Consider the following 13,367-nt stretch of genomic DNA (forward strand, 5'->3'; position numbering starts at 1 on the left):
GCTACTGACGGCGATAGTCTGTAGACGTGTAATTGATCTAAATAGGGATGCCTGGCTGTGAATGCCCATCTTTCATTGCCACTGATGGTTTTAGACGTCTGATCCATTTTCACTGGGAGGGATTAATGTACTTGTTTTCAAATTGGACTGATTAAGAATCTTATCTGGTACAGATCAATTGTGGATTCTTTCAGAATATTGAACCACACTTGAACAGTGAATAACTGGGTCAAAGTGCTTTACTATGTCTTACTCATCCGTGTGTGTGTGTGTGTAATTCCTGTATTTAGTCTCTGGCTAATGGTTCAATGTGTTTTTCTTCCTGCAGCTCAGCAGGACCACGCCAACATGGCTGCTGCACATGTTTAATGCGGTGAAGGGAGATCAGCGTGCTTACTGGGGCTGACAGTTGCCATAGAAACCGTGGAACACAATGACAGCGAGTGGTGGGGGGGCGGGGAGGCAGCCATTTTGGGTATGCAAATGACCATGTTTGAGATCCTTAGTTTGGTGTTTGTCTTTTTTATAAAAAAAACATAAGAAGAAAAAAAATGAATCTATTCAATATTTTGATCGATCTTTCAGTCCATTTATATAGAATTTTGATTGACCTAAATATTAATTTTGAAAAACACAAAAAAGGCATCGCATTGCTTTACTGTTTCATGTCATGTATTGATGGAAAATGTTGTCATAGATGGATTTCCCACACTTGCTGACTCTTAGCTGTCACTAATGACTGATTTGGCCGTTAAGTATCTTAACAATTAAGCCATAGTTACCTTATGAAAAGATCTTTTGGCTTAATCATGTCTAGTAAACCAAACAAGATATGACTTGCATAAGTATAAATTAAAGAATATTAAATCATGTGTCACATTTGTTTCACACGTTCAAAAAGCTGCACCAGGCCCCTGCCCTGGCTCCACATCACCTCCCTGCTTCCTTCCCCCAACATCTGCAGCACGGTGACATCTCGAGAGGCTATTTATAGCTGCCAATGTTGTTGTGTAAGATGGCGTCCAAAAAGATCCAAAGAAAGTTCTGCAGTAGCTACCTAATACACTGCTGTCGGTCTTCTCCCATGTATGCATATTCTGATTGGTCGTAAAACATTAATGATTTTTTTTTCATACATCTGACCAAGGATTCTAACACAGCATTTTTACTGCGCTACATTATTAACACACAATTCACCTTTACAATCTAATGATGTTCCGTGGTAGAACCTTCTTGCCTTTGTTTGTAATGGTGGTTATAGAGAGAAAATAAGGCCAAAATCAAGTGAAGTTATTTCAGTATCTTTTATTTGAAATGTCAGTGTTCAAGAGAAAATAAAACAGCAATATAAATATTAGCATAAAAATAAGAGTAACACAGGGATAAAGCAAGGGAGAGAAGGGGGCTAAGTATTTGATAAGAAAGATAGTACAGCAGGATAGAGTAGTATTAATTCAGCAGCGGACGGACATACACATATATAATATTTATAGTCATTTGTTCATATGGACAGAAAGAGAATGCACAAGGTCAAATCACTGCAAAAAGAACATTGAGAGATTACAGAAGGATAGAAACATATTCATTTTTTTTTGTCGTTTCTTTACAGGGTGATAAAAGATAAACGAGAAAATGAACACAAAAATATGCGCAACACATATCACAAGTTAACTAGTCTACGTGTGTCACCTTATCTAAAGTTTAAATCTTTAATTTGTTTTATTTACACTGAAGAGTTAGTTGGCATGGTGCTTAGTTACTACATTGCAACACAAACTGTTGAAGAACATCTCAGATTTTCATTTAGATTTTTTTTTTTTTTTTTAAGTCTGTGTTTTTCATAATTTTCTTGCAAAACAAAATGCAACACATTCCAGTAGTGAGCCACGCTTTGCGGAGAAGGATTTAATATTTTGGAGAAGGTCGGACGGCGGCGCTCCCTACAACACAAACACCTGGCTCATACCATCAACGGGAGTTGTGTATATTTACAAGTGAGCAGATGGGGGAGGATTTTTGAGCGGGGACGGAGGGCATAGTGGCGAAGGACGAGTACGACGAGTGGTATCGCCTTGTTAAGTTGTTAACCCCCAGCCTGGGTCAAATGAGTAAGTGGCGGGCTGGTCAACAGTGGTTCCTCTGTACATTCAGTGGTTGGAGCCAAGTGTTGCTGACCCTTTCGGACCAAAGTGAAAATGATTTGCGAGCGCTCACGAGCCAGATTTCATATCTTACGCATACAATTGCTCGACGCTATTGTAGCAAACAAAATAACATTGACAGCAAGGGCGAATACTTCATTTAAACGAGATTTATATCCGGCATCAGTGCAATACTTTAGGTTGGCTCTTAATGTGGGGCAATAGGAGTGTGGGGGTGGGGGGGACTTGCAGCTGGACACCACCTGTTGCCTCTCATTGTGGATACATGCGCAGATGATAACAGGAGATTAACCTCTTACTTTTTCAAACTATGGTTACAAAAGTCTTTTTCTCGTCGGGTAAATGCTACATGTGCATTCCGTTTACCGGCGATTTGGCAGGGGGTGAGGGCGTGGCATCCTCCTCTTTTGCAATGCATAGTTTGCAACTCTAAACTAGTAAAATGTGGTTTGAACCTTTAAAGAGCATGCAGACAAGTTTGTAATAGCGGTAAAAGAACAGCCTTATAATCTCCACGCTTGAAGAACCAGCTAAAGGCTGAGCCTACATACAAATATCATGGCGACTAGCATACTCACAACAGCCGACTTCCCGCTTGAGGGAAAGAGCACAATAAATCCAACATGAAAGATGATAACATTTCTCTGTATATATCACTTGCTTTTTATAAGCCTCATCAACCTCGGGAGGTTTCTTGTCTTAAAAGAAAGGAAAAGAAAATTACAAGAACCCCTCATACCCAACCAACAAATATCAATGGATGCCTTCAAGACACTTCTAAAGAACCATCAAAACCGTCCATGTGGCCCAGTCAGACCTCAACTAGAATGATACCTGACGGTGGGGTGTGAGGGGTTTTATATCTCGTCATACCGGGTAGAGCATTCCTTTGCTTCTTTTTTCTACTTTTTCTCCTTCTTGGTAGACTTCTTCTTGGAAGCGGGGGTCTGAGCGGCTTTCGGGGGCTCGGGCTGGCCCTGCTGCGGCGGGGGCAGAGCCTGCTGGCTGGCCTGCTGGGCCATCGCTTGCTGCTGCTGCTGCTGGGGGTTGGAGGTGAGCGTGGCCGTGCTGCCGGGTATGTAGACGTTCTGGCGGTAGTCGGGCACGTGCTGCAGGGTGAACTGCGGGCTGTAGCGGGTACTCAGGCCCATGGTACCGGGTCCCAGGGTGCCAGTCGCTTCGCTCACTAAAAAGAGAAAGACGACAACTGGTTAGAAAGCAACAACTTGCAAAGTGGCCGAAAACTAAGAAGGTTGAACATTTTACATGGCTTGAGGTGTTGCTGCACCAAAATAATATACATTGTGAAACAAACAAACAAAAACCCCTTCAATTTAAGGTAAAATACTGGCAGCTATAGTTGCCAGAATAGTACCGGTAAAAAAGCGTGTGTATGTGTGTGTGTTGGGAGGTGGGGTGAAACATTCACTGACAACATACTACGGTAAAAATATATTTTATTTTATATATTTATCTATTGTATAACTGTTGTTTTTCATCAAATGACTGTAAAAAGTACATATGTGTAACCAGTCTGATGGTGGTTCAAGTTCTTCTACATCTCCAGCTGGAGTTTGAGCCTCTTCTGTCACTGTAGAAATCAGCTTTGCTGACTACTGGGCCAATAGCACAGTCGCGCTGCCAGTAAATTCTTTTAAAATTCTCAGGGTGTCATGTTTTCTTAACCCTCTAAAGGCGCAGCACTTCCTACAATAAGTCTGGAGTAGCGCAGTAGTTAGCATGTTTGACCAGATGATGCTGCACGTTAGAATAAGAGATCGACCGATATTGGTTTTTCAGGACCGATACCGATTATTAGTACCATACTTTTCAGATTATAAGTCGCAGTTTTTTTTTTATAGTTTGGCTGGGGGTGCGACTTATACTCAGGAGCGACTTATGTGAGAAATTATTAACACATTATGATATCATTTCATATGTTATTTTGGTGTTTTGGAGTGACACTGATGGTTTGGTAAACTTGTTAGCATGTTCTTTATGCTATAGTTATCTGAATAACTTAATAGCTATGGCCATGTTCGCGTTCTGCCTTTGGCAATGTGTGTTCAATTGTATTATTGACTTTTTATATTGAAATGCATGCTTTTAGTTTGTGGCGCTTTCACGCCCACGTGACGGCGCACTCACACTTGTTCACGTGAAGAAGACCGCCCACACGCTAGAAGAAGACGGACAGCTACGCAGCTTGAGTGTGCGAGTTAGCGAGAGAGAAACACGGCTGCGAACCTACGTTCATTGTTTATGCTTGTAAAATATCTCTACAGAGTCAACGCCTGTGTATATCATCTTATCTGTTGTTTGTGTGTGTTTTCCACCCGCGATCGGACACTTAAAGCCAGTTGTGTGGTTGTTTGAACGATGTGCTAATGCTAGTGAACGCATGTTAACTGTTTTGACATTGTTGTAACAGCACCAAGTTATCATTTATTTACAATGATGCGAACCTGTTTGGTATCGAGGACGGAATTGATTCCGCAAATTATACGGATGTCAAGCATCGTTATTTGGGAGTTTAGCTCATTGTATAGCCAGGACCGAGCCGTAGCGTCCTGGCTATATTCGCATTTCGTTGTTCATGCACTGTGTACTTATTCAGCATGCTGTTCTCTATTGTATATTTATATTAAATTGCCTTTCAAGATGACAGATCTGTTCTATGTGTTGGATTTTATCAAGTAAATGTCCCCCAAAATGCGACTTATACTCTGGTGCGACTTATATATGTTTTTTTTCTCTTCGTTGGACATTGACAATGAAATGCCTAAAGGATGTTTAGTGAATCACACAAATAGAAAATAATAGCTACTAACAGGGGGTGGCATGGTTGAGTGGTAGAGTAGTCGTTCCCCAACCTAGAGGCTGTTGGTTCGATTCTCCGCCCTGATGACCTCGTCTAAGTACAATTTAATAAGATACTACACCCCGCGTTGCTCTTGTGTCACCAGTAGGTAGATGAGGACATAGTGGTAAGCGCTATGAGGGCCTTGAAAAGGTGGAAAGGCACAATACAAGTGTAACTTCATTTACCATTGCCATTTAACCAATCAGAGGATAGCGTGAGGGAGAGGCACGGCTGCATTTGAGTCAAAATAACCCAGTTTTAAATAGATTTTTTCATATAATCACACACACAAATATAAAATGAAACTTGATATACGAGAAGCAAGTAAAGACCTTCCCATGAAACTAAACATATGATGAAAGGCCCATCGGAGCTGGACTAAGAGTTGCTGATTCCCTCAGTCACTACAGTGCTTGTATTATTGTAGAGTACTTTTATTATTTCAAATTACACATGTTTTATATTCATGTTTTACTATGCAGTCTTATAATAAAATAATTCTATTCTAGTATTTTGGAAGTGCAGGAATGGATTAAATAGCATGGAAAAATTGATTTTACATGCAAATAAATTCTGGCATAACTTTGGTCAAAGAATAAATTCATCATGTCAGTCAAGGTATTTGATATGTACTACATTTTGGTACCTTTCGGTTGAAAAGCCAATCATAGTGGTATGACACTGTAAAGGACATCCTATCTACTATCCTTGACCTGCAAACACAGGTTAATTTTTTGAAAACTTTGAGCTAACTAAACATACATCTCCCTGTAAATGTATTCCATGTATCTTCTATACACTTTTAGCGCTGCTATTTTGCCCGAGTTCTTCATCCCCGCTCTTGTTCTGCACTCTGTGTGCCTCACTGCTTAGCTCATAATTCTTCCTCAACCTCTGCAATGCAGAGCCACAAATGCTTCCCCCACCGACACCACCAATCAGGTCGCTGCTTTACGTAAACACTTATGGAAAATACCTTACACTCCTTGTATTGACAAATGTGCACTATATCACTCTTCCTTCCTACCGCCGACTATGTAGATGACCTTCATTATATATCACTTGTACTGGCTGCTCGGGCTCATGTTGTGCTGACGCGAGTACATCAGAGCACACGAAAGGACAATTTTTTTTTTTTTCGCCACGAAGTCGACAATGAGATGAAAAAACAGCAGTGGAAACTTGACTGATGACTTGAGTGCTTCTTTGCCAAAGATCTGCTTTCTCCTTGATGTCTGAGTATTTCAAATTAAAAAATTGCCCTCCGACACCACATTATGTTTCCTTTTCCACGTTATGACACAGAGATGAGTCATCGGTTGGTATGAGTGCAAGGAAGAGAGATCATAGGAGTATAAAAACATGAATAGAGAAGAGAGAAGAGAATAGAGAAAAAATAGCTGTTTAAATGCGTGTTGATGTGTACTTTTGAAGGGTGTGGCCTAGGGGAGTAACATCAGGTGATCTGTCTCCTACTTAGATTGGCACGGTTTCATTGTGACTTCATGTTCCTTCCGAGTGTTTTCATTTTGTATTTGCATGTTTGACGGTTAATCCCGTTCACTGAAATGACTCAAATTGCACAAACAACTGTCACTCTTTTATTTGTCCTCAGCCTATCTGAAACTCCTAAATAATTCGCTATCAGACCAGATATACGTACTGTATGTATTGTACTGATAGCATATGCTTTGTGGTAGTTCATAAAATTTACATTAAAAACACACATTAACAGAGATAGACAACCAAACCATTCCAACCTTGAGGTGGTGTTCTGATGAATGGGTATCCCGGTCAAATTGATATCCAAAGCGCTACTGAGCATGCGCATGGGAAACACGCCATTCCCTTTTAAAGTGTCTTTTGACCACTAGATTCTGTAAGCAATTACGTATATGTACGAAAGACTACAATAGAATACTGATGATATTGCGAGATAATAGCGTTGGGATGTTAACATTGTTCGATAAGCAGTAAACATGTGGGTCGCCTGGGTTTTAATAGTGTTTATTGTTCAAGACAGAATATTGACATTATAGCGGGAGTATCTAAATATTTTCATCTAATAATATATCTATAATATATCTAAATAGACGTGTCAAAACGTAAAGTAGATTTGTTCAGTATTAAGATGCTATTAACAGCGGGAATATTACTTTGACAAGGAATACCCATTCATCAGAACAGTGGCAGCTATCATTAGAGCCACACCCAGTCAAAATGGACCATTAGAGCCCCTCCCAGTCAAAATGGACTGGTCATCTATCACCGTCAATGGCTGCCAAAGAGGTTATCATGCACTGCCCCAGCAAGTGACTGTAATTCAATTTGAATTGGCTTAGGTTAGCCCGCCCAGTTCTACGTAAATCGCAGTCAATGGCAGCGAATGAGTCCAGCTGTTTTGCTCGCAAGCAAAGGCAACAAAACAAAAGAGGGAGAAAGACTATATGACCAGTTGTGATTCCAAAGCCTCCTGCCTATGATATAACACTTTTTTTATAATAGCATCAGGTTATACATGTTATGTGCATTATTATTGAATTCAACTAATGATAGTTCTTTTGAAGCAGCAGGATTGAGATGACAACTAGGTTTTCTTACCATTGGCTGCGGCCATCAGGGCTTGGAGCTGTTCAGCTTCAGTTGGGGGTTGGGGCCAAGGGCCGGTTCCCATAGCAACCTCTGGTCCTCCGGCAGCCCTGTGCGTGCAGGAGGGGGGGAGAAGATGAAGGTAAGTCAGACTGTAACTAGGCGGCGAGTCACGCTTAACATTTTTTGGGTGTCGGTGGCAAAGCAGCTGACAAAAAGTGGAGTGGTGATGTGTCACAGAAGCAAGCGTGTTTGCCCCTTTGAAAACTAGTAAACTAAGTCCACGCTTTCCATGAACTAATGCAAACACATCATTTCCATGTAGCCAAATCTAACTACACAGGCTTATCTAGTCACTGCCATTTGCGTGCGTCCGGAACAAAGGAGACCTGCAATCTATTATTTCTCGCGTAGTCATGCCGGTGCTGCACGAACACAAGCTGTGCTGTTAACAAGTGGGTCAGTCTGATTTTAATCTGGGTTATACTAGTGATGCACAACAACTGACAAGCAAACCATAAACAACACTGCTCCTCGTGACAACTTGGAGAAAATGGAGATATTCGAGAACCAGGCCCTAATTTGAGTCTGCCATCTCTTTCTCATCAGCAAATCGCTTCATTTACGCTAAACGAACCTCTCACTTATCACATCCTGTGGCTGTTGCGCACTTCCCGTGGTCAGTATTATCACTTCCTGTGGGCGAGATTGGGAGTCGTGGCTCCGGCCGTGTTTCATTGCCTCTCTGGGGACATTTGAAGCACATCCAGCCTCAATTTGCAGATAACCACAGGGCGACCTCTAAAGATCAACTCGTTGTATCGTTTTCTTTACGGCAGCCTCCTCCGGCCGTCCGCTTGATAGATTACATGAAAAGCCACATGTGATAATGTTGGGCTACAACCACTAAGCACACACAAACATTAAGGCAACACAGTCAAGCCCGTGGAAGTTACACAAGCTACATTTTGTTTGCTTTTGCACACATATAAGGCACGACACTGCACGCCAAGAAGTGCCGCAGTGCTTTCTACGCCACAGCAGGCATTGTGGCCTAAACGCACACGGCTCGACAAACCCCATCAAACCTTTAGGGAGACTAACACAAGCTCTATGAGTTAGATACAGCTACACACACACTCAGCCTGGGTTGCACTATCACAGGAAACTCTCTGCCCTTACAAACCAATCAGATCCAATTGATTTTCATAAACACCGATCAGCTACAAAGGGCAGAGAGTGGCCAGACTTTCTACATCTAAATGAGTACCTTGTCCCACTCTTCGGCGTCCAGCGTATATGTGTACCGTATGGCATGTGGGGACTAAAAACACAACATGTTACACAGTCTGAAAGACATGTTTACTTTGTAAATATTAGGTTTAGCCAAGGGGAAATAACATTAGAATTTTGCCTATGGAGCCTAATTTACAGTCGCGAGATATGTATGAATATTAGAAAGCTAATAAAGTTCAGTTTTGATTTGGCACTGTCACAGAAGTATTCATTGTGATTGGAGTTTGTACTGGTGCAAGCTGTTTAACAATTTCCCAACTCTCCGGCAGCTATATTATGGTAAAATCTCTCAGTAAGACGCAATGCAACACTGCAAGTACGTAAAAAAAAAAAAAAAGAAAAAAAAGAATAAAAAAAAAAAAGTTAAATCAATACCTCTGACAGTGTCACTCAAAATCAAATATTATAATAACATCCAACACTACATTACTACTACATTTCAACTCTGGTAGAACATTGCAATACACAACTTTCTTTCAAATGATGAGTCATTGTTATCATGACTGGAGGTGATAAGTCGTTTCTCGAGGAGTAATTCATAAATCCTCAGTCCTATTTCATACAACTCTTGGCTTATTCAAAATGACTTTTCAGCCTTGGTGGGCGTCTGCTCTATTCAATGATTTGAGAGCTGCTACACTAAAAGCAGACTGTTTGAACCAGTTCCTGTACTGAATCTTACCAGTGTTAAATATCATGAATGGAAAGCAAGTTTGCTTAACGTGTCAGCGCCAACCAAATTACGTGTATCATCTTTGAAGCCTCGTCACGCTGTAATTACGTCACCCACGTGCCGCTGGTTGGTCTCATTTGAAAGTGCGGAAGTTGAGGTCCGCGCCCAATTTTACTTGAAGTCGATTGACCAAGTAAAACGGGAGATGATATCATTTGAGTTTGATAGTTTTATTTCCCTCATAAATAAGCATTAAAACGCTGCATGGACCATGTATTTATGTCCATACTTCCATCATTTGTTGTCCTTTTTCAAAACCCAAAGCACCTCGAAAGACTAGATATCTCAGGAGCCATTGTGAGGTCAAGAAGAACGGATGTAATGTCAACATTTTTAGTAAATTACTGAGATGGCGCCACCTAAGGAGAGGGAGGCTAGGTAGCGAGCAACAGCTGGTTAGATTGAGCGAGCGACTTTGAAACGTGCGGAATGAATCGAAAACTGTATTTAGCGCAAGCTAATGCATTATTTCATCAACTCGAGGAACAGGATGAACCAGATTTGTCATTTTCTGATGGCGCAAAAGGCGGAAGAGTGGGCTGTGTGACGTAGTGCATGACGTGGCCATTTGCACCTGTTCAAGGGGGAACAGAGTGGCATGCCTGAAAAAGCTGAACTGAACTAGTTTATTATCAATATTTTTGAAAAAACTTCTTTTCAATGTTATATTTGTTGTTTTTCACTATCAATCTTTTCAATTCGTATATAGATGTGTGTATTCGAGAAGCTTCATTGCATGTATATACTTTAATAAGGTGATGGGTACAATACCTAACCTCACAAAGAGATATCCGCCAAACCCTTTTTGTGTTAGATGATATGGCAGAGAACACAGACAAGACTGAAAAAGCAGTTTCTGCTCTTGCACTCCTCTTTAAAAGAAACTGCTGTATTTTAAGGCAAAACAACAGTTTTGTTTGATAGAGCAATATGTCTATATGCTGCCATAGCAGATTCATGGCACATTAAGCCCCAGAACTATTTCTAATTTGTCCGTTTTACCCTGAAAACCCCCGTTTAAAGACGTCGCGCAACCGCTTCTGTTTCAACACAGCCATAAAACGAAGGTAATTTATTATATTTATTATTCAAAATGTATGTCGTTTATAGCTAAGAATCATTAACTGATGTCTCATATTTCATTAAAAAAAAAACAGACTTAAAAAAATTATTCACTCGCATATTTTAAACTTTTAAACAAATTATAACACTGAAAAAAATGGCGTCTGTAAAAAAGTCACGCATATCTACCTCATAACTATCGCTTAATTGTATTTTTTCATTTTACTGTCGCATTTTCTACGATATGTTAGATGATAAATAATCGATCCAAACAAAGAAACGTTGGAAAAAAAGAAGTTTAAAAGGGTAAATATATGAAAAAGAAAATCTCAACCACTCCTTGATGTCTGCGATTTCTGCACCGCTACTCTTGTTATATTACCATGTTTCACCCAATAAAATCCCCCAAAATCCAGCTGTGGCCATTCACAGCTGTGTCTTGACACTCGGTGATACATGCTACATGGAGTTTTTGGATCGAAACAAGGTAAGTACACGATAATATCTCGTTAAAGTCATGGCGTTCTGTCGCTTCCTCTCACCTCCATTTTGCTGTTTAAAAAACTTTTTTTTTTTTTTTTTTAAATCCCCCTTGTTCAAAATTGTTATTACCCCAGAGAATAGAGACTAAGATTTCCAATGATGTGTCAAACATGCATACCGGACAATTTTGAAAGTAGGCCAAATTGGGGGTCTCAGAGCGGAACTTCAAGTCACCTGAGTGTTTTCCGCCATGTATATATATATATTATTTTGCACTGCTAGTCTACTGTATATAACCTGTTTTGACCATATAAAAGGCCAAAAACGCCTGTGCTGCTGCTGTTTGTGTTGAATTGTCAAATATAAAACTATTCAGTCAAATTTTTTTCTGCTGAATGTTTATCCTAACAAGTTGAATATTTGTTACTGAGCTCCATAATGGTCCGTCGAGCATGTTTGGATGGACATCAATATTACACATTTTGACAAAAGTTTTTTTTTTTTTTGCCTTTTTGGGTCCAAACTATTGATTACAATTGGTCAGTGAAGAAAAAAACAGTTTGGACATGAAAGGTGTGGTGTCCTGAAAAAAACTGACCCAACCAGGCTATTGTGAACAATTTTTTTCTACTAAAAATAAAGGCAACATCAAATGCATGCAAATTCGGACAAAATAGGCTCAGATGTTAAAGGGTTGATGTATCCTTGATCACTCCTCGACAGCTCATGTTTTAGGACAAACGCTGTGTTGTGCAATAATCATTATAAAATGTTGCCTCGTGAAGACACAAAGCAAGATTAATCACCTGCAACTATGACACACGGATCAAAAATGTAGTTTGAAATGCAGAAATATCACACTGTCGGATGGATAAAAACAGCCGTCAGATGTCAGAAAAGGAGGCGAGAACAACTGCATCCTCCCCTCCCCCATCATCTCTGGCCGCCATCGCTCGTCTGCAGTACTGAGCGAGAAGAGAGGAGAGCAATGCGAGGGGGAGGGGGAGAAGAGGCTGCGGCAGCCATTTTCTAAAGCAGGGATGCGGCTCTGGGAAAGTGTGAGGGGGAATGCGACATCAAACTGCGATTTTAAAATATAATCACGTGGTAAAAGATTATAAAAGCGGCTTAAATTGTTTAATTGCTGTTTCTCCTTTTTCATCACCGTCTCCATTCTGTGAGTGTGAGTTAGAGAAGTGGAAGTTTACTAACCCGCTGGGTCCTGGTCTTGGTCCCTGGTTAAAGCGCCAGTCATTGTTGGGAGGCTTTTGCTGTAAAGAGAGGAGAAATTGCGACTTGAATAGTGCATTCAAGATCAACAAACTTGACATTGCTTACTGGAGGTCGTGTAATGTTGCTTTTTTGGCTGACACATCTGTGCATATGTGTGTTTAAAAACCTCTGCAGTTTTGAAGCACTATAAAAGAGGCACAAAAAAACATTTGCACACTCATGCGGCTAAGAGGCAGAGAATGCCAAATGAGCAGTACAAAAAGTTGGAGTAACTAACAGTGACCAAACTTAAAAAGAAAAACCATACAGGCTTGTTTGATGAGAAGAAAACCAAGCATAATTCCCTCCTTTTTTCTGTAAATGCAACACCCAGTTAAATGTTCCACATTTAAACAACATAGAAACTGCATGAAAAGATAAATACTGTTAATAAAAAGAAAAATGAAAATATCCAATTACAATTTATGGACAAAAGATGTTCTATCTAAACATCGCAATTTAGGCAGTTCAAATAGCTGTAGATAAAACCTATTTATTGTCTCATTCGTAATGGCACCTTCAAAGTTAATTTGGTCAGCCTACAACTTGTAATATAGTAAAAGAATAGATGGAAAATAACCAAAAAAAGATTTCGGTTTGCCCACTCAGTCAAAAACCTTTGGTGTAAAATATTAAATTCTTGTGAGAACCAGCTATGAGTTATGACCCATCAAGTCCCTACTGGTTAGGCTTTTCCACCTCTTTCCAGCCTCCATCTCTTTCCTCTTTCTTTACTTGTTGTGCACTGATGCAGTGAATGGAGGGTGGCTGAGCTCCATGTTGTGCCGCCTAATTGACACCAGAGTGAGAGGCTGGGAAAATGATGCGGTGCATTATTAAAAGAGTTGTTCAACCCCTGGGGTGTGATGAAAAGATGCAAGGAACAATCTGTTATGTTAAAAAATGT

The 13,367-nt window shown here is 40.3% G+C and overlaps 1 protein-coding gene across 50 annotated transcripts in view; it reads right to left on the reverse strand.

Moving 5' to 3' along the window:
• Nucleotides 1-1,285: 1,285 nt before the first annotated feature.
• LOC130923821 (protocadherin gamma-C5-like) overlaps nucleotides 1,286-13,367 on the reverse strand; it is a 313,176-nt gene continuing 301,094 nt past the window's right edge. For 40 of the 50 annotated variants that reach the window (XM_057849867.1, XM_057849851.1, XM_057849861.1 and 37 more), the window contains exons 2-5: nucleotides 12,401-12,459; nucleotides 8,885-8,938; nucleotides 7,627-7,724; nucleotides 1,286-3,348 (exon numbers count right to left, since the gene is read on the reverse strand). In XM_057849867.1, coding sequence (XP_057705850.1) covers nucleotides 3,065-3,348; nucleotides 7,627-7,724; nucleotides 8,885-8,938; nucleotides 12,401-12,459 — 495 coding nt within the window. In that variant the 3' untranslated portion in view covers nucleotides 1,286-3,064. The remainder of the gene's footprint in view (nucleotides 3,349-7,626; nucleotides 7,725-8,884; nucleotides 8,939-12,400; nucleotides 12,460-13,367) is intronic. The other 10 variants (XM_057849875.1, XM_057849876.1, XM_057849878.1 and 7 more) reach the window with 1 other exon arrangement.

Source organism: Corythoichthys intestinalis, chromosome 11 (assembly GCF_030265065.1).
Source record: "Corythoichthys intestinalis isolate RoL2023-P3 chromosome 11, ASM3026506v1, whole genome shotgun sequence".
Lineage (NCBI taxonomy): Eukaryota > Metazoa > Chordata > Actinopteri > Syngnathiformes > Syngnathidae > Corythoichthys > Corythoichthys intestinalis.